The 26,592-nt window shown below is 39.6% G+C and overlaps 1 protein-coding gene across 2 annotated transcripts in view; it reads right to left on the reverse strand.

Moving 5' to 3' along the window:
* The window catches only part of SUCO (SUN domain containing ossification factor), a 74,927-nt gene extending 55,861 nt beyond the window's left edge, over positions 1–19,066 (reverse strand). For both annotated transcript variants that reach the window (XM_060091249.1, XM_060091250.1), the window contains exons 1-2: positions 18,917–19,066; positions 200–308 (exon numbers count right to left, since the gene is read on the reverse strand). In XM_060091249.1, coding sequence (XP_059947232.1) covers positions 200–308; positions 18,917–18,978 — 171 coding nt within the window. In that variant the 5' untranslated portion in view covers positions 18,979–19,066. The remainder of the gene's footprint in view (positions 1–199; positions 309–18,916) is intronic.
* Between the last annotated feature and the right edge of the window lie 7,526 nt (positions 19,067–26,592).

Consider the following 26,592-nt stretch of genomic DNA (forward strand, 5'->3'; position numbering starts at 1 on the left):
GAATAAATATATAAATATCTCAGAGTCACGTTAATTTCAGAATTACCTGGGTAACTCCTCATATTATATAGCAAAGAAAATTACAAATCTCCACCAAAAATTATGTCATAGTATTTTTGAAATACTTTTATTCCAAATGTTTTGAGGAAGTCTTAGAAAGCTGATACACAAATTACAACTTCAACTTCATTTAAGGTACCTTTTTCTGGAATTGTACATCTTCATTTTCTAGTGCACAATTGTCATCTTGAGAGTAGTATGATGAAGCTGAAGAACTCTCTTTGCAACATACATGCCAACTGGGAAGCCTGTAAAACATTCACCATCACCACCACCAAAAAAAAAGAAGAAAGAAAGAAGAAAAAAAAAGTTGTTAAGCCAACATATTCCATACCTGGACTAGAATTTGAGGCAATAAACAAACAGATGGTTCTTATCCTAATGCCCTTGAGAACTTAACAATTTAATGATGAAGACAAATGTACATAAGACAAAGATTTTTTATTTAATGTCCTAAGAAAAGCATAAACAGTGTTATCAGCACTCCAAGTAAGGCATCATGAATCTCATGAAGGTAAAACAGGAAAAACTTCACAAAAGGAGTATCTGATAATTATCACAGAAGGAACAGAGAAAGTTGTCAGAGCTAACCTCCTCAGAAAGCATCAAAAGCCAATGATATTCTAAATTCTACCAAATATTTAAGAACAAATAACTCTAAAGCTACCTAAACTACTGATATTTCAAAGCACAGAAGTAAAGCTTCCAAATTATTTTTATATAGGGAACATAACAGTGATATCAAAAATTAACAGAAAGAGCACATACACTTTATTTGGAGAGATACCCAGCAATAGTCTTCAAAATTTTAACTGCTCCATCCCAGAAATATATCCTGTATAACTCAGAAATTTAAATAATCTACTCTAAACACAGTATAGGTTACTAGGTATAACTAGGTATAACTAGGTATATAGGTATATATAACCTATACTATAGGTTAATAATATGAAATCAGACACAAAACATCTAAAGAAAATTTTAAAAAGTCTCCAATAACATACCAAAGATATAAAATACCACTGCTGGGCCTCCCTGGTGGCGCAGTGGTTGAGAGTCCGCCTGCCGATGCAGGGGATACGGGTTCGTGCCCCGGTCTGGGGGGATCCCATATGCCGCGGAGTGGCTGGGCCCGTGAGCCATGGCCGCTGGGCCTGCGCGTCCGGAGCCTGTGCTCCGCAACGGGAGAGGCCACAACAGTGAGAGGCCCACATACCGCAAAAAGGGAAAAAAAAAATAAAATAAAATAAAATAAAATACCACTGTTACGGTCAAGTAGAGCTTAGCTCCGATATTCAAAAATGGTTCAATATAATATAACCTATTTAGTTTGCCATGCAAAAATATCAAAGAAAAACATCTCATGATTACCATCACCAAAAGACATCTGATAAATTTACACAACCATCAAGATTTTTAAAGTCAATAAAATAGTAATAAGTAGACATTTAACATGGGAAACATATGCATAACACATGAGCCTAAAAGCCAGTATCATATTCAGTGAAGAAACCAAAAAATACCCCTATTTAGATCTGAAACAAGACAAGAATGTCCATTATCACTAGTATTACATTATATGAGGACAAAAGCAGTGTAAAATGGGAAAGGAGACAGTAACATTATCATTAATTTCAGATAATTAGTTTATATAGGTGGAAAACTAAAAAGAAACACTTATTAAAAGAAGTCTTGGGCTTCCCTGGTGGCGCAGTGGTTGAGAGTCCGCCTGCCGATGCAGGGGACACGGGTTCGTGCCCCAGTCCGGGAAGATCCCACATGCCGTGGAGCGGCTGGGCCCGTGAGCCATGGCCGCTGAGCCTGCACGTCCGGAGCCTGTGCCCCACAACGGGAGAGGCCACAACAGTGAGAGGCCCGCGTACCGCAAAAAAAAAAAAAAAAGAAGTCTTGGGTATAAAATTATATTCCTAGGTATAAGAAAGAAATCAACAGACTCTCTACTCAAATCATCACAAGTTATAAGATTTAACAGAAGAAAAGTCCCCATTTATAATAGAAACAATAAAATACTAAATATAAACATAGTGAGAAATGTTCTATACATATACTAGTACATATTCTATGTTGTTAATAGTAGAAATGTTTGAAATTGCCATTATTGACAATTCTTTTTTTGTGTGTGTGTGGTACACGGGCCTCTCATTGTTGTGGCCTCTCCCGCTGCAGAGCACAGGCCCTGGACGCACAGGCCCAGCGGCCACGGCCCACGGGCCCAGCCGCCCCGCGACACGTGGGATCCTCCCGGACCAGGGCACGAACCCGCGTGCCCCGCATCGCAGGCGGACCCCCAACCACTGCGCCACCAGGGAAGCCCAACAATTCTTTAAGTTGAAGAAAAGAAGTCAATTTTACACAATTTAAGGTAATATGTATGGAAGATCTGAAAACCACATACTGAAGTGGCAAAAAAGGAAACTTAAAAAATTAGACAGACTGACTGTAAACTTTATATAAATAGAATAGTCAAGAAGATTTTAATGTGGGGAAACTAGACATCTAAGAAACCACAATAATCACAACAATATGGTAGTGAGATGAAAGAGGAAAAGGGAATCCCCAGGGTGACTGGAAAGAGAATTCCTAGGATGACAGCTGTACGTACACAAAGAACAGAGGGCAACCATACTAAATTGGAGGTCATCAGAAGCTCTGGAAGAGTCTTCTTTAGGAGGATGAAATTAACAGCACAACTGATGAGTCTGATAATCTCAAGAACAGATTTACATAACTGGAAGATAATTTGTAATTAAACAGAAAAATAAGCAAACATAACAAGTCAAATATTAGTACCATGAAAAAGGAAAAGTAGAACAGAAAACAGAAAAGTAATCATGTTTTACTACACAGCTCAGTTGTATCATTTATAGTCATAGTATAAACACTGAATACTGATCTAACCCAAATTATGACTAAACTGTATTACTAGCATGTACTTAAGAGAATTTGATCATCTGTAGTAAAATACCTAAAACTGACATTAAAGCAATTATTTTAGAGACAAAGAGGTAAACATAAAATTCATCAGCCAAGAGATAAAAGTGGTTTCCTTGAAAGAAATAATGGGGAAAGAGGGATGAGGGAATGGCTTATTTGCAAAAGTAAACAAACAAAATCTTTTTAGAGCTATCTGACTTTTTGATATGAATACATCATTTTGATAAAAATTAAAACCAAAAAAAAAGAGAGAAGAGCAAAGTACATAATAATATATACATATAGTATGCTACCATGTGTGCATATGTGTACTAAAGGCACCTGTATGTGCATAAATTTCTCTGGAAGAATTAAAAAGAAAAGAAAAATAGTACCACCTTGGTTGCCTCCAGGGTAGAAAACTGAGGGACTGGGTGACAGGATAATGGGTATTCTTCACTCTATAATACTCTATGTCTTTTGAACCACAAGAATATATTACTTATTCAAAATTTCATACAGATATATCATTATTTATTAAATATTTCTTTACTGATAGACTTTTGCATTGATTCTCAGCTGTGTGTATGTACACATGTGTGTTTGTAGGTGCATTTGTGAGTGTATATATACACATATTTGGGACAACAAAAAGTTTCAGATATTCAAAACTGTGGGTGTTAGAATTTTGGAGATTATGCCCCCTTATTTTCTATATTCCTTTCTAGACTTTCTGAATTTCTACCATGAGCACATACTAGTTTTATCATCAAGTATTCTGCGTGTGTATGTGTATATGTGTGTATAAATCCTAATATTCACAGTTAATATGAAGATGGCCAAAAGACGTTAAATCTCATGAACCTTTTACTATCATATAATCAAATCCCATTACCCAAAGTTAGGAGTTTTTTGGGTGAGATTGGCATTTGAATCAGTGGACTCAGTAGACTGCCCTCCCCAATGTAAGTGGGCATCATCTAATTCTTTGAGGGCCTGAACTGAACAAAAATCAGAAGAATTTACCCTTTTTTCCTCTGCTCACTATTTGAGCTGAGGCATCTCATCTTCTCCTGCCCTTTAACTGGGATTTGTATCTTCAGCTCTACTGGTTAATAGGCCTTCAGACTTGGCCTGAATTAACCACTGGTTTTCCTCGGTCTCCAGCTTTCAGATCACAGACTGTGGGTCTTCTCAGCTCCCATAATCGTGTGACCCAATGCCTCATTTTATATATATATATATATATATATATATATATATATATATATATATATATATATATATATATATATATATATATATACATACATACACACACACACACACACACACACACACACACATATATGGTTGGTTCTATTCCTCTGAAGAATACGAATACACCTGACATTAATATAGACTACATTCTTTACCTATCTACCCTATTCCTCCTCTTAATTACAGCTTTATCAATAGTATCACTTAAATACCTCTAACATATCAGTCCCTATTTAAGGACAGATATTAATTAAGGACAGACCTGTAAAGATAACCTTAATTTTGTGTATAAGAAAAAGCCTAAAATAGATAAAATTTATCACCAACTAATAACTGTCTAGGAATTTTAAATCACCAAAGTAAAATGAAATACCCCAAACCCACCCCAACTCTACTGAAGAATGAATCTCTATAATGGGGTCTTTACTCTCAACAAGTTCCCCCAGGTGAATTAGATATGCATGCCCCCTCATTAAGAATCAGTGGGTCACATTACAATGGCTGAGGGCACTTTGTTGCATGATTAAATGGGTCTCATTCCATACTAGTTAATCAAGTTTCAAAAACTGTACTATGAAACTCCCAAGCCTGAGGAGATGAGTTTCAAAACTTTTAAGAAGTTCAGCACCACAAATCACATCAAGATAAATGGCAGTCTGTGAGCCTCTGACACCCTCCCTCAGTTCAAAGTGAGTACTCCCCTCTACTATTTGTAAGTTGATTCTGTGCCACGTATATCCTCTCTTACACTTAAACTCTTTGAGAATCAATTCCATATTCCTAACTAGTGATACTTTAGCCCCACCCTACAAAGCCAAAACCTGCAAACATTATGTGCTTAATAAGTATTTATTAAATGAATAAGGGTTCCGAGGGGAACTGTTTTGTAGCAAGTAGCAGAAAGGAAATTAGGTCACTTTTCATTCCACTTCCCATCAGTCCCATCACCTCCACCACTGCCACTCCCCAACTCGCCCACCCACCCACCACCCCCTCACACACACAAAAACTCAAAAAATAGAATCTGGAAACTAAGAGGACATTTATCCCTTTTTGCCAATTCCTCCCCAATAACGTGGCATGGATTCACCATTCATATAGAAAGGTATTAACTTTCAGAGTAAATGTAATTAAATGTCTTGTAAAATTCACATTTGACTGTCATTTAGGATAGCAACAGCTAACAACATTCTAAAGCCTGGAGACAAAATTATGCAGCAGAATAATCCTCTGGTTAAAGAGGAGACAATAGGGAACATTATAAAACACTGTGGCAGAAGACCACAGGTCGAAATTGGTGGGATGCCGGTAAAACAGCAGCAGGAAATGCTTCTGAGCGCATTTGGAGACATTGAATACAAAAGAGCTAATCTTTCAACTCAAGAAGATAAAGGACTGTAAATTCAAAGAAAAAAGGAAGACTATAAGGACAGAAATCACTGAAATAAAAAACAAAACCAAAAAAAACAAAGAAGATTAAGAAAACCAAAAGTTAGTTCTCCTATGAAAATATTAAAAAGATAAACCTCTGGAAAAACCGATAAAGGAGAGTTGGTGACGTGAATTAACAAAATACATTCTAAAAGCATGAAATAACCACAAACAAAACAGATTTTTTAAAATTATAAAATATTACCAGCTATATATACTAATATGTTTGAAAACTCAGAAGAAATGGATGGTCCTAGAAAAATAACAAAATTGGCACAAAGTATACAAAAATTGGAATTAATTGATGATAATTAAAGAAATTTGAGTGGATTAATCAACACCATACACAGAGAAAAAGGAAATCCCACTCTTTTTTCCCACTTTTTATTTGGAAATAATTTCAAACTTTCAGAAGAAATGCCAACACAGCACAAAGAACATCCACAAACCCTTTGCCCATATCAACCTATTGTTAACATTTTGACCCATTGGTTCCATCACTTGCCATTTGCTCCTGGCAAGCACATAGCCCTCCCTCTCTCCCCACTCCATGTAATTTATCTCTAAATATCTTCTGTATGTATTTCTTCAGAATAAGGATCTTCTCTTACACAACCATGCCACAATAATCTATGTCCCCAGTAGTGTCCTTACAGCATTCCCCCTCTCCCCACCTCAAGTACAGAATCCAGTGTAAGATCATATCCTGCATTTTTCATGTGCCTTCAGCCTCCTTTAACCTGGAATAGTTCTTGGCCTTTACCTTATGTGGCACTGACATTTTGAAGCATATAATCCTTTTATTTTGAAATAATATGGTCCTTTTTTGAGGTTTGTCTGATGTTTCATGACCAGATTCAGGTTATGTATTCCTGGCTGGAAGCCTTCATAAGTGATGTTGTGTCTTTCTCAGGGTATTATATCCAGAAGCATACGATATCCATCTGTTTTGGCGCTTGCAATTCCACTTTTAGGTATTTCTTTTTTTTTTTTTTTTTCTTTTTGCGGTATGTGGGCCTCTCACTGTTGTGGCCTCTCCCGTTGCGGAGCACAGGCTCCGGATGCGCAGGCCCAGCGGCCATGGCTCACGGGCCCAGCCGCTCCGCGGCATATGGGATCCTCCCAGACCGGGGCACGAACCCGTATCCCCTGCATCGGCAGGCGGACTCCCAACCACTGCGCCACCAGGGAGGCCCTAGGTATTTCTTAAGAGAAATGAAAACTATGTGTACAAAAATGTTCCCTGTAGCTTTTACTCCTAATAGCCAAAAACTGGAAGCAGCCCAGACGTTCAACAGGAGAATGTAAACAAACTATAGTATATTCATACAATGTACTACTTCTCACAATAAAAAGGAATGAATTACTAATGAATGAAACAAGATAGATAAATCTTGGAAGCATTACACTGAGTGAAAGAAGCCAGACACCAGAATAAATACTGTATAATTCCATTTAAATAAAGTTCCAGAATTAGCAAAACTATCCACGGTGACAGAAATCAAATCACCGGTTGCTTCAGGGAATTCTGTAGAATGGGACATGAAAAAACAGTCTGGAGTGATGGAAATGTTCCGTATCTTGATGGGGTGTGAGTTACACAGATGTATGCATTTGTCAAAACTGATCCAACTATACAGTTGATAACATATGTGCACTTCACTGTATGTAAATTATTTCAATTTAAAAATATAAGCAAAAAAGTCAGTATTTTCCTTCCCAGCAATAACAAAATAGAAAATAAACTATTAGCAATAACAAAAATTATAAAATAATTTATAGAAATTAACCTTAAAAATTACACAACGACTTATAGAGAAAAAGTGTTAACTCTAATAATGACCATAAAATGAAGAGACAACTAAATGAAGATCTAATATGTTCATGGATGGAATGCTACTGACAGCAGAGTAAAGACAGCAATTCTCCCCAAAGTAATTCATCACTTAAATATAACTCCTATCAAAATACCTGAAGGGGGACTTCCCTGGTGGTCCAGTGGTTGAGAATCTGCCTTCCAATGCAGGAGATGCGGGTTCAATCCCTGGTTGGGCAACTAAGATCCTACATGCCACGGGGCAACTAAGCCCGCATGCTGCAGCGAAAGATCCTGCGTGCTGCAACTAAGACCGACACAGCCAAAAAAAAAGGACAACAAAAAAACCTGAAGGATCCTTACTGTATGGGACAGGAAACTCTACTCAACACTCTGTAATAACCCATATGGGAAAAGAATCTGAAAAAGAATAGATATATGTATATGTATAACTGAATCACTTTGCTGTACACCTGAAACTAACACAACATTGTAAATCTACTATACTCCAATATAAAATAAAAATTAAAAGAAAATCCTAAAGACAAAAACAAACAAACAAAAAAACCTGACGGATCCTAATGTTCTAAATATGATATGGAAAAACCGGTCTAAGAATAACTATACTAACAAAAAAAGCAAAGACAAGTGTTTCACCTTGTCAGATAATTAAGATTTACTACAAAACCACCCTAATTCGTCTATAGTACTGGGAGCGCAGAAGACAAGCAACTGGAACAAATACTCCCAAATGCATTTGTTGGCATAAAGTCTCTCATTAGAAGCAGCCTGCACACAAAGGGCTCAATAAATACCCATTGAATGAATGAATAAATGAGATCAGGCCTTCCTGAGGCGTCTGCCACATCATTAACTACGTAGAATTCACTTAATCATAATTCTAGTAACTAAAACAAGCTTCTAAAAGTGTTCAGTGGAAAAAAGTAGGAAAAAGAATGAGATTAATAGCATTATACCCTGTATGTAAATTTTAAAACATATAAACAAAACATTATTTTGGAAGAAAACACAAATATATGAAGTAAATACATGAAGGTCGACTGGAAAAACACATCAAATATACTCTAGGGTAAATGCCTAACATGGAGGAGATAGTGAAGATGAAGATAGAAGATAAAAAGAGTAATGGTGTAAAATGGAGGAAAAAGGGGGACCCATACAGAAGGTGGCATAAACAGAGTATGATCGATCCAATCCTAAATATCTGATGTCTCTAGAAGAAAACAGTCTTCTTTTTTAGTGTGCCAGGCAGTTTAGATTAAAATATTAATCTAACTTTTACAAATAAACTAAAGCTCAGAAGTTAACTGGCCCAATGTCACTCAATTTGTGACTACAAATCTAGACCTACCTCTCCAAAGCCTACGATCTTTCTCTAGTGCTACATTTCTTATTTAATACTCTCTGATCAACAGATAAATGAAAAGAAAGGTGAGAAAATAACACTCATCCATTCCCTTAAGAACTGATGATGTTAGTCGTGGCTAGTTACAGCAGACCATAAAAATATAAGAACTATTAGAAGGGAGGGGCAATATTTACCTCTTGATTTAGAAAGCAGCCACAAGAGATAAATATAAAGCTTTGTAGTGTAGTGGCTAGGGCATGGACTTCAGAGTCAAAAGACCCAAGTGTTAATCCCAGGTGTATTCTCTTGAACAAATTACAAAACCTGTATGTCTCCACTGTAAAATGGGAAAATGAAATAATGCATGTGCAATGCTTAGCCTGGCATAGAATATGCACTCAAATGTTAGCAGTTGTTATCAGCTACTATCCTTATCTTCTTTCATTTATCAAATTCCAGAGTAGTGTAAACAGTTGTCCCTAGGTATCTTGGTTCCAGGACCCCCTGCAGATAGCAAAATCCACAGATGCTCAAGTCCCTTGCAGTAGGCCCTCAGTATCCCTCCTCAAATCGAAATGGGTTGAGTGGTTTGAAACATACAAGTGTGAGGCTACTCCAGCTTCCTGTATCCCTTCTGGTTGCGAAACAAATGTGTACGAGCTCACACTTACCACTCTCCAAATACCTTCTATTTCCACTCACAAAAACTTATCAACACTCACAAAAACTTACCAATCACCTCTCTCTTTTGAAAACAAGACCCTTTTCTCAACTTTCAAGCTTTTCAGGCTATCTGAGACTTTTATATTGCTGACCATTCAAATGACCTCCTTAATACTCTTTCCACCTTCCCTAGTTTCCGCTCTCAGAGCTTTACTTTGCTTGTCACCTTTGCTTGTTCTAAGTACCTGCAGAAACTCCATGTTCAAAGGTTCTGTTTCAAAAATGATCCCCTCTATGAGGACAGCTCCAGCCCAATTTCATTTTCACTGAAGTCTGCATTTAAGTGCCTATATAACGTTTCCACTAGGATATTCTACTCGCCTCAACTAACATCTCCTTCTCCTTTAAAACTCTTTGCAACTCTTCCAGTTCTTTTTTAACACCTCCAATTCCTCTAGTTTCCCAAGTTAAAAGACAAAAAATTAACTCCTCTTCTCTCTTTGAACTTTACTTCACAGATTCATCATTTTAGACCCTAGAATTTATTCTCTCAACCACAGTAGGCTCCAAGAAAGCAGCCACTTTTTCTGTTTTGTCCACCAGAATCTTGCACAGAAGGCAGCACATAGAAAAGCCTCAGTAAACATCTCTTGACATTGAGATAGACAACAGAAAGGTGGTGTTGAAGACCAAGAGCTGGTTAGAGGCAAACTAAAACCCAGTTCTTCTGAATCATAGCCCAATGCTGTTTCTACTGTACTGCATTGCCAACTTGCCAACCTATCACCAAACCAGATCATTTACTTCCTCAAAATCTCTGCTCAATGAACCCTCTTCATTTCTACTGCCGCCAAGTTAAGTCCTTGTTATGAAAAACTTCAACTATTCCAATTACTTTTCATTTAGTATTCATCCCTCCAGCCTTTCTCCTGTAACACAATGATGTCAAAATAACACTCTCCAAACACCACTTCTCTTGCTGGATCTTTACTGCCTTACTCCTTGGTTTAGCTTGCAAAACCCATCACAATTTCCAGAATACACTCAGTCCTCCGCATCCACGGGTTCCACATCTGGGTAGAGGGAGGGCTGAGTGTACTACGCCATTTTACATAACAGACTTGAGCATCCAAGGTTGGGTCCTGGAACCAATCCTCCACGGATACCAAGGGATGACTTTAGCTTTTATTTTCTACTCAGGCTTGTCTGCTTACTATCACTTCCACCCATATCAAGTACATCGTCTCTTTTACTCATAACCTTTCTCATTTCTCCTTACAATTAAGTACTATCTGCCCACTGCAGGCAGGCAAGCAGACACACACACACAAACTAGGGAAAGGCCACTATTCATATTAACAGCACCAGTGTATCTTATTTCAGTTCATGAAGCACCTGTATTCCACAGAAGTAAGGTATATGAACCACACATGTCATTTCTCTTAAAACCAAGTCTTCCTTGACAACTCCAGTCCAGTTTTTTCCCGTTTTTAAGAAACTACTAAACAATTCAGCTCTTTGTATTGTTCACTAATGTTCAAATCAGATACCTTAGAATGTTAAAAGTGCAAAAGAAAAATCTCAGAATTCATTTAATTTAGCAGTAATGACTGGAATGCACAAAAGAGTATCCCAAACTTAACCAAATCTCCAAGGTAAGTGCTGTAGGATGTATTTTTTTTAAAAGCTTCATGAATAATTCTATTATTCATTCCTTGTAGAGCCAATCCAGTCAGCCCCATTTTTTAGATAAGAAAATGGACAAACAAAGAAAAGGTAGAGAAACTTGCCTAAGGCCACCTCCCAGCCTACAGGCAGCAGAGAGTAGTGGTTAAGAGCACAGGCTCAGACTCAGGCTACTTAAATTCCAGCTCACTGCTTACTGAGCATTTAGGCAAGTTGGTTAATTTCTTTGTACCCTTCTTAATCTCTTTAAAATGGTGTGTCTATCTCAAAAGAGTTTAATTAGGACAAAATGAGTTAGTGTATATAAAGCACTTAGAACAGAATTAAGTGCCCAGAGAAGCTGCTCAACATCACTAATTATTAGAGAAATGCAAATCAAAACTCCAATGAGGTATCACCTCACACCAGTTAGAATGGGCATCATCAGAAAATCTACAAACAAATGCTGGAGAGGGTGTGGAGAAAAGGGAACTCTCTTGCACTGCTAGTGGGAATGTAAACTGATACAGCCACTATGGAGAACGGTATGGAGGTTCCTTAAAAAACTAAAAATAGAATTACCATACGACCCAGCAATCCCACTACTGGGCATATACCCAGAGAAAACCATAATTCAAAAAGACAGATGCACCCCAATGTTCACTGCAGCACAATTTACAACAGCCAGGTCACGGAAGCAACCTAAATGCCCATGGACAGACGAATGGATAAAGAAGATGTGGTACATATATACAACAGGATATTACTTAGCCATAAAGAGAAACGAAATTGGCTCATTTGTAGAGACGTGGATGGATCTGGAGACTGTCATACAGAGCGAAGTAAGTCAGAAAGAGAAAAACAAATATCGTATATTAACACATATATGTGGAACCTAGAAAAATGGTACAGATGAACCAGTTTGCAGGGCAGAAATAGAGACACAGATGTAGAGAACAAACGTATGGACACCAAGGGGGAAAGTGGCCACGGGTGGTGGTGGTGGTGGTGGGATGAATTGGGCGATTGGGATTGACATGTATATACTGATGTATATAAAATGGATGACTAATAAGAACCTGCTGTACAGGGCCTCCCTGGTGGCGCAGTGGTTGAGAGTCCGCCTGCCGATGCAGGGGATACGGGTTCGTGCCCCGATCTGGGAGGATCCCATGTGCCGCGGAGCGGCTGGGCCCGTGGGCCATGGCCTCTGGGCCTGCGCGTCCGGAGCCTGTGCTCCGCAACGGGAGAGGCCACAGCAGTGAGAGGCCCGTGTACCGCAAAAAGGAAAAAAAAAGAAAAAAAAAAAGAACCTGCTGTACAAAAAATTTAAAAAAAGAAATAAGTGCCCAATAAATGTTCACTGTTAATACTGGAAATGAAGGATTACAGCCAAGCTCTAACTTAGTTTCATGCCCTTTCCACTACACCAGTACCTACCTATATTTTGACAAGCAGCTTGTATACTCCTGAGGGCAGAGCTCAAGTCTCCTGCTTCTTCAGCCACCCCCACCACACCAAATACATTGTTGGCAACACAGTAATATTGATATTTTGAACAGATGTATGGATTCCTACTTCTGAACTCTGATACCTCAGCCTAGGATCCTACTTCTGCCAAAGTATCCAGGATGAATGAATAATAAGAACTTACAAAATAGGGCTTACTGTGAGCAGAGCACTGTTTTAAGCACTTTACACATTTTCTCCTGTTATCGAGTTCAAATACTCCATAACAAGAAATATAGGGCTTCCCTGGTGGCGCAGTGGTTGAGAGTCCGCCTGCCGATGCAGGGGACACGGGTTTGTGCGCCGGTCCGGGAAGATCCCACATGCCGCGGAGCAGCTAGGCCCGTGACCCATGGCCGCTGAGTCTGCGCGTCCGGACGGGAGAGGCCACAACAGTGAGAGGCCCGCGTACCGCAAAAAAAAAAAAAAATATATATATATATATATATATATATATATATAAAAATATATAAAACAAGCTTAGTACTTATGAGCCATGTTAATGCTACAAAACATTTTCTACCAAAGCTAGGTGTTACTTTTATGGAAAATATAAAATAATTTTAACTAATGATTCATTACAAAAACAAAGTCCTAAAATAAAACCAAATTTTCTTTCAAAAAACTCAGCATTTATGAAACTAGTCTATCGCAAAGGATTGACATTCCTATACTACAAATACTCAAAAGCAATTTCCATTCCCTTGAGACAGGTACAATTTTATTTTTTGAATCTACTTTAAAATATGATCTTGAAAACAAAACAGGTAACATACACCTGGCACTAAAGTACAATCTGCAACATGTACGTTTCCAACAGAGTATTTAGTTTCTTACTAAAGTATTTTAAACATATAAATGTTTCTACCTAATAAAATGTTTGTGGATATCTATCCACAAGATATTGTGGATATCTATCAACTCTCTCCTAGTGTGACTGCCACTTTAGGGCTCCCTGTCTCTAAAGTCTGTCCTTTCCAATCCACTCTATCCCCCTAGTGATCTAACTAAAAGATCAATCTGACCTCACTCTCCGGTTTCTCCTATTTAAACTAGTTCACTGGCTCATCCTCTCAGTCAGGTTAAAATCAGAGTTCACCTGCACAATAATCAAGTCCCTTCAAAACCTGGCTCTAACCTCCCTTCCCATCTCCCTCCACCAACAGGAATCTTTCCTCTGCCTGAAACAAAATTCTCCCAACTCGAACTAGCCATTCTGCAAAGCATTTTATGGATGAGAACTGAGGCTCCTAGAAATAATCTGTTGGAGGACACACAGCTAGTGATAGACCGTTATCTAGAATACAAAGTCTTCCCTCCGAGTTTCTAAAGACCTTTTAAACTATTTTTGGTACCTATTTGTCAAATGTATGAGAATTGTTTGAATGTCAGGCTCTTCTCATTAGCTCTATATATGAGCTTCTCCAAGATGATCCTTTCGGGTTCAGGAAGAAAAAAATAGATTTTTTTAGTCTTAAAAAATAAATTAAACCACTCTGCTGGGGGATGCTGATAATGGAGGAAGCCGTGCACGTGTGGGCGCAGAGAGCAAGTACTAAAGGTAATCTCTGTACCTTCCGCTCAATTCTGCCATGAACCTAAAACTGCTCTAAAAAATAAAGGCTATTTTTTAATTAATTTAGCTTTATCAAGATTAATAGACGGATTCACACTTGATCTGAAGGTCAGCTGGCCATAACAGCAGAGACTACATAGTCAGAAACCTGAGGAAAGTACAGAAGTTCCACAAACAGTGGGCTTTACTTCCAGCACATTGTGAGGCACTGCAATTTATGTGTGCTCAATGAAGCCAATTTAGGGATTATATTATTTAGTTTTAACTAAACTGACTCTCACAACATGGAGAAGTAGCTTTGAAAAAATTCCTGCAAAGATAATAATAATGCAAGCACAAGCCAACAAGAAAAGAGCAGTGCTAAGCACAAGCTATTATTCATCCACATTCTGATGTAAAATAATCTAGTCAGTCAATCACACACCTCTCACCAAACTACTACTTTTTAAATAAGAACAAAAAGGTCTGTTAACTTAAAGTATTAGACTGTTTATTTTCTTTCTCATCTTTCTTAATCATCTAATTTGTGTAATTTATGTATACCAATATGCTATTAGTATACTAATATACTAATACCATATTTACACATATATAAATCTTATAAACAATTAATTACATATTAAAGGTGCATGCACAATGCTTTTCTGATGGGGGGAATACAAAAAAATTTGAATATCCACCACTTAAGGCACTGACCAAGTCTTTTTTTTTTCCCTCTTTAAGGTGGTCATCAATCTTCCTAGTTTGCCAGGACCAAGGCGGGTATGCTAGGCTGCATAATGGCCCCTCCAGAGATGTCTGAGTCCTAATTCCTGAATATGTTGCCTTACATGGTAAAAAGGTCTTTGCAGAAGTGATTAAATTAAGGAATTTGAGATGGGGAGATAATCCTGGATTGTCTGGGTGGGCCCAATGTAATCACAAGAGTCCTTGTAAAAGGAGGCAGGAGGATCTGTCATTAGTAGATGTGAAGACTGAAGCAAGAGGTTGGAATAATCTGAGGAAGGAGCCACAGAATATAAGCAGCCCCTAGAAGCTGAAAAAGTCAAGAAGCAGACTCTTCCCTTAGAGTCTCAAGAAGGAACCAGGCCTGCTGACACCTTGACTTTAGCCCAGTTAAGACTTATTTTGGACTTCTGACCCCCAAAACTGTAAGATAATAAATGTGTGTTGTTTTAAGTCACTAAATTTTTGGTAACTTGTTACAGCAGCAATAGGAAACTAACATAGGGGATTCCTGGGACTTAGGACTTTCACTGCTAAAACCAGGATAAGTTGGTCACCCTATTTCCACATTTTCAATGTCCATAACAACATCTGGTACTTAATGAACATGAGAAAAACTTTTGTTGAATGACTTTATGATGAAACATATAGATAATGTACCCTTACTATTTTACAAAGATCTACCATATATGTTATCTCATGTTATCCTCCTAACAACCCTGTGGGGTGTGAATGAATTAGTTTTCCCACTTTTAGGATATAAGGACTAAGGTTCAAAGAAATTACAAAACATGTCCAAGGATGCAGATCTAGTAAGTGATGGAGCCCTATCTACAATATAGGTTTCCTGACCTACAGTCAAAGGATTACAGCAGTCAGGATCCCATGAATCAGGCGGCCTAGGTTCAAATCCAAGCTCCAAAACTTAATAGCTGCTTTACCTTAGTCAAGTTATTTAACTTCTCTACTTCTTAATTATAAAATGTAAAAGTAAATTATCAATAATACTAATAGGGTTATTGTGAAGATTAAAGGTGCTAAAATGTGCAAAGTACACACCACAGGTTTGTAAGAGGTAGTTGACAATAAATAATAGCTACTATAATTATTCTTGCCACAGCTAGAGTACATTTATGCCTAAAATACTCTACTATTTGATAAAGAATCACATGAAGTATGCAAAAGGAAAAAATAGAAACCAGAATGAATAATAAGAAGGATAGGATGAGCCTTTTGTGAAAGTAATCTAAGGTTAGGACTCCAGGCTGGAAAGACAAAAGGAGAGGGGAGACATAAGCAAGACTATAAATATGTGACAGTATAAAGTGACTGAAAAATTCAGTAATATTGGTAGGATGAGGAGTTTAGAAACTTACAAACTATAGAGTATTGTAGTATAAACACATAGCACTCATAAATCTACAAAATGGTATGGCTTAAAAAAGAAATGGATCACAAAATCTTGGAACACTTTATAAATGACAGAAACAAAAATGACTCTTTGCAAAACTTGTCAAACCCTACACGGGCATTAGGCTAAGGCAGAATGGAGATGTTGAGAAATGACCTAACAGACCATCTTGTAGCAAGAGTTAGATCTCCAGCTGAGTCAGTGACATAATTTCATTATTCCAATTTCCCAAGGAAGAACAGCCTCAAAAGACACAACATACCCTTTGCCAATCACACCACACACCACTTCTCTTCCCTGATGTCATCATCACCCTTCCAAAAAATTCTCAAGCCTTAATATCCTATAATGCCTTTCCACGGCCTCAGTAAAGAACAATTAAAATATCTTAAAATTTGGCAGCAAAAACAAACCTCAAAACAAACCCAACTGTTTCTTAAACAAAAGTTTCTTAAACTTTGCACTATTTACTTAATCCCTCAACATCCATTTTTCACTGTGAAAGTCAATAAACTTTACAGAACCTAATGACTATTATTTTCAGTACTAGGCTAACTGATTTTTTTTTCCCCTAACAGGTAATGATCTCCTCACTACTTCCAATGAATAAAGTTGAGAAACCATATTGAGGTCAGCTTAAGCAAAAGACAGCCCGAAATTAAACAAAGTAATAGAAGCTTGGTTAATTTAAATCTGCAAATGATTTTAAAAACCACACTGTAATGCTTGATTTCACTGCCACCAGCCAATTAATTTTTTAAAAATCATGTTTAAGGGTAGAAACTTGCAACTGGTAGATAAGTTAGTCCTGGAGATCACAGTATAGTGGGTACAGAACAACACTATTGTATTATAATTATCAACTTGCTAAGAGACCAGATCTTAATTATTCCCACCACAAAAAGAAATGATTATATGATGTGATAGAGATGCTAACTATTGCTACAATGGTAACCATATTACATTATGTAAATGCATCAAATCAACATGTTGTACACCTGAAATTTACACAATGTTATACGTCAAGTATATTTCAACTAAAAAAAAAAATCAGAGATCCTGGTGTGTTTTAAACCTGAATGAAAAGTGTAACCTCTTTGCTCTCTCAACCATTTCAGAAAGTGATGAAGAATAACATGGCCTAAAGATGGGCAAGATCAAGTAGAAACAGGAAAGAAAAAACATATATAACCTACAAACAACTAAACAGCCCCCAGAAAGAAGCGGATATGAACACAAGGTTTCCGTATCTCAGGTACAAATTTAAATTTAAAATGAGGTGAGTGGACTCATCTCCTACATGCACTTCTTGGTAACCAACATGATACTAAAAAGTAGGTGAGATAACACTGGTCTCATTAAAGGGTTCGGAATGAACGTCAAGAGGCCAAATTTCTTGTTCTCTAAAACGTCTATCAACCTGCCAATCAAAATTCTTCAGCCAGGCAAGTGTTTTCTTTTCTTCTTATTTACATAATATTTTCTGTGAGCAACAACTCTACAACTTCAGTGTCTTTGGAATCCATTAGGCACCCACATAAATGAAAAAAATTGTTGGTGTTTTGCAGAAACAAGCTAAACAAGAAACTTAGTTTATCTAGATTCTAATATAACGGCAAATAACTTTGACTGAAGAAGCATCTTTACAGTCAGCAAATGTTACACATCTCCGAAGAAACTCCCTCGGAGGGCAGAATGGATTTTCCAAGTACAGTGGTAGCGATCCTTTGACTGACAAGCTTTCTCTTCTCCTTCAAAAAACCCCAAATGTGCCAGGGACTAACAGAAACTCCACAAACTTATAGACAAAGCACTCTTCCCGCCTTCAAAATGTAGGACTTATCCTTCCATTACTACGGGACATTATCCAAGCCACACTACCAGAAACCCCTGTACGCACTATACCCTAAGACACTGTCTGCTAAACAGCTTCTTATCATCTACCCCTTGAAAAAGTGCTTCATAACGCCTCCCAAAAGTCTCCAAGAACAGCAACCCCAAGTGTACCCGAGGCCAAAGACTAGGAGAGAAAGGTCCAGGAGAACCAGTGTTCGTACATTAGTCACCTTCACGACAAGTCACGTTTTTAAAATCGCCTGTCGGGAACACATCACATCCGACATACCTTATGCCCTTTCCATACCATGAAAACAAGTGGCTGCTACTAAACCCGAGCAACTTACCCAGCCTCTATCTGAACACTTCCCACACACAACCCACCATCACCAAGGGCCAGGGTAACCGGGTACAAAGGCACCCAGGCGCCTCCCTCTCCCACTTAAGTCTCTGTAAATTCCAAAACGCGGCACGAAAACCTCCGCAGAGAGGGCTGCCAGGCCAGCCCGCCGAGGAGTCACGGAGTAATCGGTTTGTCGTTTCATAGGAGCCTTGGAGACCCGCACTCTAAAAGCCGGGATGATTTGGGGGTGTGACCTGGGCCGCTCCCTGCCCCTCTCTCCCTTCATGGAAAACTCCCGTGTGGTCGCGGCTACTCACCAGACCAGGGAACACAGAGAGAGGAAGGAGACAAGGGCCAAGGCCCGCCGGTACTTCTTCATCTTTTCCTCCTTCTTCCCCCTGCCAGAAGGCGGCACATCCTCTCGGCAGCTGCTACTGCCGAGGCCAAGATGGAGGAGCCGGAGCAGGAGAGCGAGGATGAGACCGAGAGTCCGAAGGGCTGCGGCTCTGGAGGAGCGGCTCCTGAGCGGCGCGCGCGCTGGCCGCTCTCTCCCAGGGGCCCACAGCGGCGCCGACGGGTGCGCTTCACAGGAGGCTTCCGGGAATCGCCGTTGCTGCCGCGGCCGCCGGCTCGTCCGCGCCCGCCTCCTCCAGCCGCCGCCGCCGCCGCTGCCCCATATCCCCCCCACCCTCCCCGGTTCTCGCTCCGTGCTGCCGGCGACCAACGGCCGCTGCGTACTAGCCTCTCAACAACCAATCACCGGCGGGGCCGCGACACCTCATACACCGCTGAGCTGGAAGAAGACGCGTCACCCACGTCCAGCGGCGCTCGCACCCCCAACTAGCCTCTGCGCGGGCCACGCCCCCTCCGACGTCTCAGGCGTCTGAGCCAGAGGGAGGAGGGCACAAAGCGAGAGAGGCGGGGGTGGCCACCGCCCCGCCCATCTCAAGTCCCGCCCACTTCAGGAAGTCCAAGAGGAGCCTCGTGACCCTCAGCCTTCCTCGTACGATGGCCCGCCCTCTAGCCCAGGGCGCGCCGTGTCCGTGCAAGGGCCCTTGGGAGCTGTAGTTTTCTCTCCGGAACCCTTCCCTTTCCCTTTCCCTGTCCTTCCCAGGATCATTGTTTTGATGAAGAGGTCTGTGGTTTCGCTTCTCACTGCAGGACTGGCCAGCTTTGGAATTGTTACATCCAGTTTTCCTTTTTTGACCACAGTTTGTGGGAAGGCCTAGAATGACGGTGGGGGAAAAGCTATACTAATAAAATTTAAAAGACGTTTTCCTGTGTCAGTGGGCCGGGCCCATCGAGCTAGGTGCTGATTGGTTAGCGGAAAGGGGTGTGCCAAGAGTGCCTCTCATCTGATTGGTTGGAATGAGAAGTCTTCCGCATCTTTTCCGCCTCTTGAAGAATTTCGCTCCCCGCCAGATTCCTCCATTGGGATCGGCTCGATTGGTCTTCAGTCTCTTGGATTCGTGCTTTGGGTTCGCTGCGGTGGGGCCGGAAGGGAAAACTGCGGCTCCTTATGGGGGAGCTCCAAGTTCTGAGGTTCACCGAAAGCGGGGAAGGTGGTCTCGTACACACGTCTGTTGCTACAGTCTGAGACAAAAAGTGACCGCTTCTCAATCTTTAAAACGAGCAGTGTGCCCCCCCCCCGAGATTTTTATGCCATTGAGTCCCCTAAAGATCTCTCAGAAGCTTGTTTAGGGACCCTCTGCCTGAAAGTCCACAATGCTTGACCGCTTTTCTTCCCAAACGCCTCTTGACATAGTTCTCTTCTATGAGGTGGTATAGAGGAAGACGCACGAGCTTTTTTGCTCTGGGGAAGACGTCTGGCCTCTGGCCTCATGTGTTCCTTCTTCTGTCTCTGGTGATGTATTTGACTCTTGACACTAAGAGGGAAGTTAGTCTCTACCGAGTGATATTTCTTTTATAAAATAAGAAATATAAAAGCATAACTCAATGATGTTTCCCTTTTTGTCTTGGCTGTCAGAAACTCAGAACTACCTTCTCCAGAAAGCAGCCAGACATATGGGAGAATGGAGACTCCAGTTGTCTGTGCCGTGGAACATGGCACAATGTCTAGTGTAAGAAATGTTCAAAGCAGGTGTTATTAAAGTGTAGGCCACTTGGTGCTCATGTGGTCGAAGGAAAAAAGACTCAGTAAAGTGCCCATCTGACAATTTTGAACCACGTAATTTCCTTGTAAACCTTCTAAGTTGAATTAGTTGTTAATTGTATTCCCAGGGAACAGAATGTTTTGACTCATTCTAGAATTCTTACTATGAGTCAACTGGATATTAGAAAAATTCTACATAGGATGATTTGGTTTTAGAAGAATTCATCCTAAACTAATTTTTCTGGCAATAATTAGGTAACAGTTCCAATGATCTGTTCATGGCACTTTTAGTATATGACAATAAAATCACTTCATCTCTCTCACTGTAGTAGGCAAGCACTTAACTCGCCCAAGAGCAGTATCAAATGATTAACATGTAAATTAAAAGGAAGGTAGGGGCAACAGAAGGATGGGGATTATTTTACATTCTTTACCATGTGAGGCACCCTTTTCCTTTCACTCCAGGAAATAGGTTATTCATGGCAAGGAAGAGGTTCTCCTGAGCTGATCCTCAGTAGATCACAGCAAAGAAAGTTCTGTTAGAATACATGCTCAACTCAAGCCTGGCAAGTTATCATGTGCCTCTCTTGTATCCTCTCCTTCTCACCCCAAACCCACAAGTCCACCCACTGCTTTTCCACTAAGTCTCTGCAATGATCTTTTGGAATATATAGTTAGTAGATAGAATTTTTCTTCTTTCTTTCCTCCCTTCTTTCCTTTCTTTCTTCTTTTTCTTTCTTTCTTCCTTTTTCCTACAGTTGGGGCTTTATTGTGACCCCTGTGGTAGGGTTGCCATTCACCTAATTATTAATCAATCATTAGCTTTAATTATTTCAATAAATAAATATCTTTTTCCCTTTTTGTTAATTTCATTTCCATTGTTTCATGTTAAGGTGTAATTTTCAGCCCTCTGAGCCTTTTCATTTTTTCTCTTGGATATTTCATAATTTCTGTTCTCATCTATACTGTTGACTCCCTGGTCTATATCCCAACTTCACTTCAAGTAAGTGCTAGACATAACACTTATTCTACCATCACTTCAAATTTTACCTGCATAAAATAGAACTTGTTTCCCCGTAAATTAACTTCTTCACTTGAGTTTCTATTTGTGCTCATTCTTCTTTGTTTTAAGGCTTCAGATAGTGAGAATAAGAGAAGTTCCATGGAGGTGACGTTTGAAAAACTGGTAGACATTTTTCTGCATGGTTGGTAAATATAATGAGAAAAAATAATGGAAAAAATATAATGAAATAGATAAATATAATAAGAAAATGAGTAAGAATTATATAAAATAAATTGAGTATAGATAAATGTCACCATACTCAAAAGTATAACATATGCCAAAGAATGGCAAGAAAGCATATAGAAAAACCAAAATGTGTATATAATCTTTAAGGCTCACGCTAAGTAATCACCATTTACCACCTCTTAACTACACTACAGTGATTCTCAACCAGGGACAATTTTTTTTCCCTTGGGGGAAAATTGGCATTGTCTGGAAATTTTTTGGTTGTCACAACTGAGGTAATGCTACACCTAGTGGGTAGAGTTCAAGGATGCTACATCCTACAATGCAGAAGACAGCCTTACATAACAAAAAAATTATTTGGCCTGAAAAGCTGAAAGTACCCAGCTTGAGAAACTGTGCTATAGCAGAATCTCACAATTCAATAAAATCTATAAAGCACTGACAACACACATGATAACTCATGTGACTTGCAGATCCTTGGATTATTCAGGAAGTCACCAAGGACAAAAATGCATGATGAACAGGAGCTCTCCCATTCCTAAAAGGTTAAAGACACAGAAACTCTGGACAGGTTGTCCCTGCCCTGATAGAGATCAAATACTCTGTTTGCTGATGGTGAAGAAGAAGAAGAAGCAGATCTCAGAAAAGAAGCCAACCCCTCTGGCCATCTCCTTTGTCATTTATCTCATATATAAATCATACTTTCAAAGCACAAGAGAAGAAATATTTGTCTAAGTTGGTGATATTTGATGAGCAAGCTCTGACTTATTTTGAATTTGTTGAAAAGTTATTTGCCCTTTTCAATATTATAAAACGCTGAGATACTATGTGTCTTAGAGAGGAACAGCTGAGGCTCAATGAAATTAGATGCTTCTAGAGTAAAAGCCATTTAGGACAAAAGTTCCCTGGAAATCAGTGAAAGAAAGGGCCAGGGAACTGAGAAAAGACGTATACAGAGACAAGAAAAGGGACTAAACCAGATGGAAATAAGGGTGAATGTGGTGATCAGCACTTAAATTTTTAACTACATATAGATACAGTACGGAGATTTCTTACTGTTTGTCTTCACTCCACTTGCTGCTGCTTCTTTGAGTGTGTGTAGATATGTACATAGAATAGCACACACCTGTTTTATTCAGTCACTCCTTGCCTGAGGGGAGCCTAAACTACTTTGCCAAATCTACCCTAGAGCACTGATAATGTGGCCACTGGAGGAGGAAAATGTAGAACTCAGAGGGAGATAAGAAAGTGAATTGCTTCTCTAGGACAGCCTGAGAACTCAGTCCCTTAACAGAAGAATCACAAACTGCAATGTTGGTTTGTTCAGTTCTGTTTATACAGCAAATAACAAAAGATAAGATTTCCCCTTAAAATTTTTGTACTTTATGATCGCCAATTTAATCTTCTATCACTGTTTTACAAATGTCTACTTTGAAAATACATGAGTTTAGCAGGCTAGTAATGAAATCAGCCAGAGGAAGGATTACTCAGGAAGTGGATGATGGAGAGGGAGAAATCTAAGACAGTTTCCAGGAGGGTGTGTGGTCATGTCATGAATGGGAAAGTCAGGAGTCACAGGTTTGTAGGAAAGATTAGTTTGATTTTAGGAGCATAGTTTTGAGCTTGAGGTTCTGGTGGAAGGATCTAGCAAGCATTTATAAATACATATTTCCACATAGGAAGAGAAACGAAGCAACTGATGATGATGTATTAGGAGTTTTAACTGCTGTGCCCTTCAGTACCTCCTGTACAATGCTCTCAGATGAAGCTTCCTAAAACATTACCTTCATCACATCCTTGCCATGTCCTGAAACACCTGTGTTCTTAGGTCTTGTAATGTCTGTCTCCCCAAGCAGCCTGTAAATTCCTTATGCAAAGAGGTCATGTGTTACATATGCAAAACACAATGCTTTTTTTATTATTATTATAGGGTCCCAAGAAATAATTTTTTACTTAACTACTATTTCATTTGTTTAATCATACCACATTACAATCTGCCCAATACTTTTTTTTTTTTTTTTTTTTTTGCGGTACGCAGGCCTCTCACTGTCGTGGCCTCTCCTGCTGTGGAGCACAGGCTCCGGACGCGCAGGCTCAGCGGTCATGGCTCACGGGCCCAGCCGCTCCGCGGCATGTGGGATCCTCCTGGACCGGGACACGAACCCGTGTCCCCTGCATTGGCAGGCGGACTCTCAACTACTGCGCCACCAGGGAAGTCCTGCCAAATATTTTTAATTCCTAGGAATAGCAATCCCCTAAGCTGGGAAAGTCTTATGTAACTGACTAGTCTAGAGCCCCTAGCCAGCTATCTCTTCCATTACAAATAGCCAAATTAGCTTCTTAGCATAATACTGTTTGACTTGTATGTGACTAGATTTTTCTGGGCTTAAATTATCCCTGAGTAATCTGGAGAAATAACGTGTTTAACAAATATTTATCGAGCTTTTCTTATATGAAAGGTGCTGCAGCAGATTGCCTCCAGGAAACTCACATTGTCCTAGCAGGTTTCTTAACCTTCTTCCAGACTGCACCCCTTTGGCAGTTTGGTGATACACATGGGACCCTTCTCAGAGTGTTTATAAGGGTATAAAATAAAATAATAGATTACAAAGGAAACCAATTAAACTGAAATACAGTTGTGAAAATATTACAAAGCAAATTTGTGATTAGTAATACACGTGCTTTTTTATTAACACATTAAATAATAAGACAACAGCAGGTCTAGTAGCTTCAATAATTCCAAAAGAGTGATGAGTTTAAAAGGTATTTCAAGATACCTACAGGGACTTCCCCTGGTGGCACAGTGGTTAAGAATCTGCCTGCCAATGCAGGGGACACGGATTCAAGCCCTGGTCTGGGAAGATCCCACATACTGCAGAGCAACTAAGCCCGTGTGCCACAACTACTGAGCCTGCGCTCTAGAGCCTGTGAGCCACAACTACTGAGCCCACGTGCCACAACTACTGAAGCCCACGCGTCTAGAGTCCGTACTCTGCAACAATAGAAGCCATCGCAATGAGAAGCCCGTGCACTGCAATGAAGAGTAGCTCCCCGGGCTTCCCTGGTGGCGCAATGGTTGAGAGTCTGCCTGCCGATGCAGGGGGCACGGGTTCGTGCCCTAGTCCGGGAGGATCCCACATGCCGCGGAGCGGCTGGACCTGTGAGCCATGGCCGCTGAGCCTGCGCGCCCGGAGCCTGTGCTCCGCAATGGAAGAGGCCACAACAGTGAGAGGCCCGTGTACCGCAAAAAAAAAAAAAAAAAAGAGTAGCCCCCACTCACCGCAACTAGAGAAAGCCCACGTGCAGCAACGAAGACCCAACATAACCAAAAATAAAAAATTAATTAATTAATTTTTTAAAAGATACCTACAATATGTATCATGTGATGTAAAGATTTCCATTAGTGACAAATTTATAGATATTGTTAGTACTACTAAGGTTAGTTACCTACATTCGTAATAAGAGAGAATTATAAATTTCAGTAAAAGGTTAGTGGAAATAAAGACATAATTACTTTTCTGTCCAAGTTCATGGACCAGTGAATTGTATACGTGGATTCCAAGTTAAGAAGCCCTGCACTAAGGCATTATTTTCTTTTGTTTTGTTTTGTTTTTTGCGGTACGCAGGCCTCTCACTGCTGTGGCCTCTCCCGTTGCGGAGCACAGGCTCCAGATGCTCAGGCTCAGCGGCCATGGCCCACGGGCCCAGCCTCTCCGCGGCATGTGGGATCTTCCCGGACCGGGGCACGAACCCGTGTCCCCTGAATCGGCAGGCGGACTCTCAACCACTGTGCCAGCAGGGAAGCCCTATGGCATTATTTTTAAAATTGTGAGTCACAATTAGTTAGAGAGTCAAGAAATCAATTTTAAGGGACTCCAGCAGTACTTTTTAAAAAGTAAAAGGTAATAGTTTATAAAATATCAGTGTCTCAGTGAGGGGTAGTATTATCTCAGTTACTGTTGTTTCAGTGACGTATGTATTGTGTATGTGTACATGTGTGCATGTGTGTATATGTGTGTGTTCTGTTATATATGTATATGCATACTGAGCTGCAATGTAAAATATATGCTTTAATGTGGGTTGCAGTAAAAATAAAGTGAAAGCCACTGCACTAGGGGAAATAAGATACATAAGACATGGAACAAATGCCACAAATAATACAAATCATGAGTGTCACAAGATTTTAGAGGAAAAAGAAATTACTTTTTTTCTTTTGGGGAAACTATCAAGGAAGACCTAAAGGTGGAGGCAGATTTGAGGTGAGTTTTGAAAGATGAGTAGGATTTTCATAGATAGAGATGTGAGGAGAACCTATTTCAGGTATAGGGAACAGTAAACCCTATAATCTAATTAAAAACTACCTTTACAATTTTTATCATGTGCCCTCTAGTTTTGGTTTGCCTGACACTTATTTGGTATTCTGCGTTTGACATAAACAGTGATAGTGAACTCTAAATGACACCAAAAAAATAAATAAATAAACAGATATTTATTGAATATTTACATAAAATACTTCACTTTAGGTAATGTGATGACTCTAAAGACTAAGCATTAGGGATGCTATCTTCTTTGAAACAAAGCCTTCAAGAATATTAAAATAACAAAATGTGTGCCAAGTACAAAGTGATCAC

The sequence above is a fragment of the Mesoplodon densirostris genome, chromosome 2 (genome assembly GCF_025265405.1).
Source record: "Mesoplodon densirostris isolate mMesDen1 chromosome 2, mMesDen1 primary haplotype, whole genome shotgun sequence".
NCBI classification, from domain to species: domain Eukaryota; kingdom Metazoa; phylum Chordata; class Mammalia; order Artiodactyla; family Ziphiidae; genus Mesoplodon; species Mesoplodon densirostris.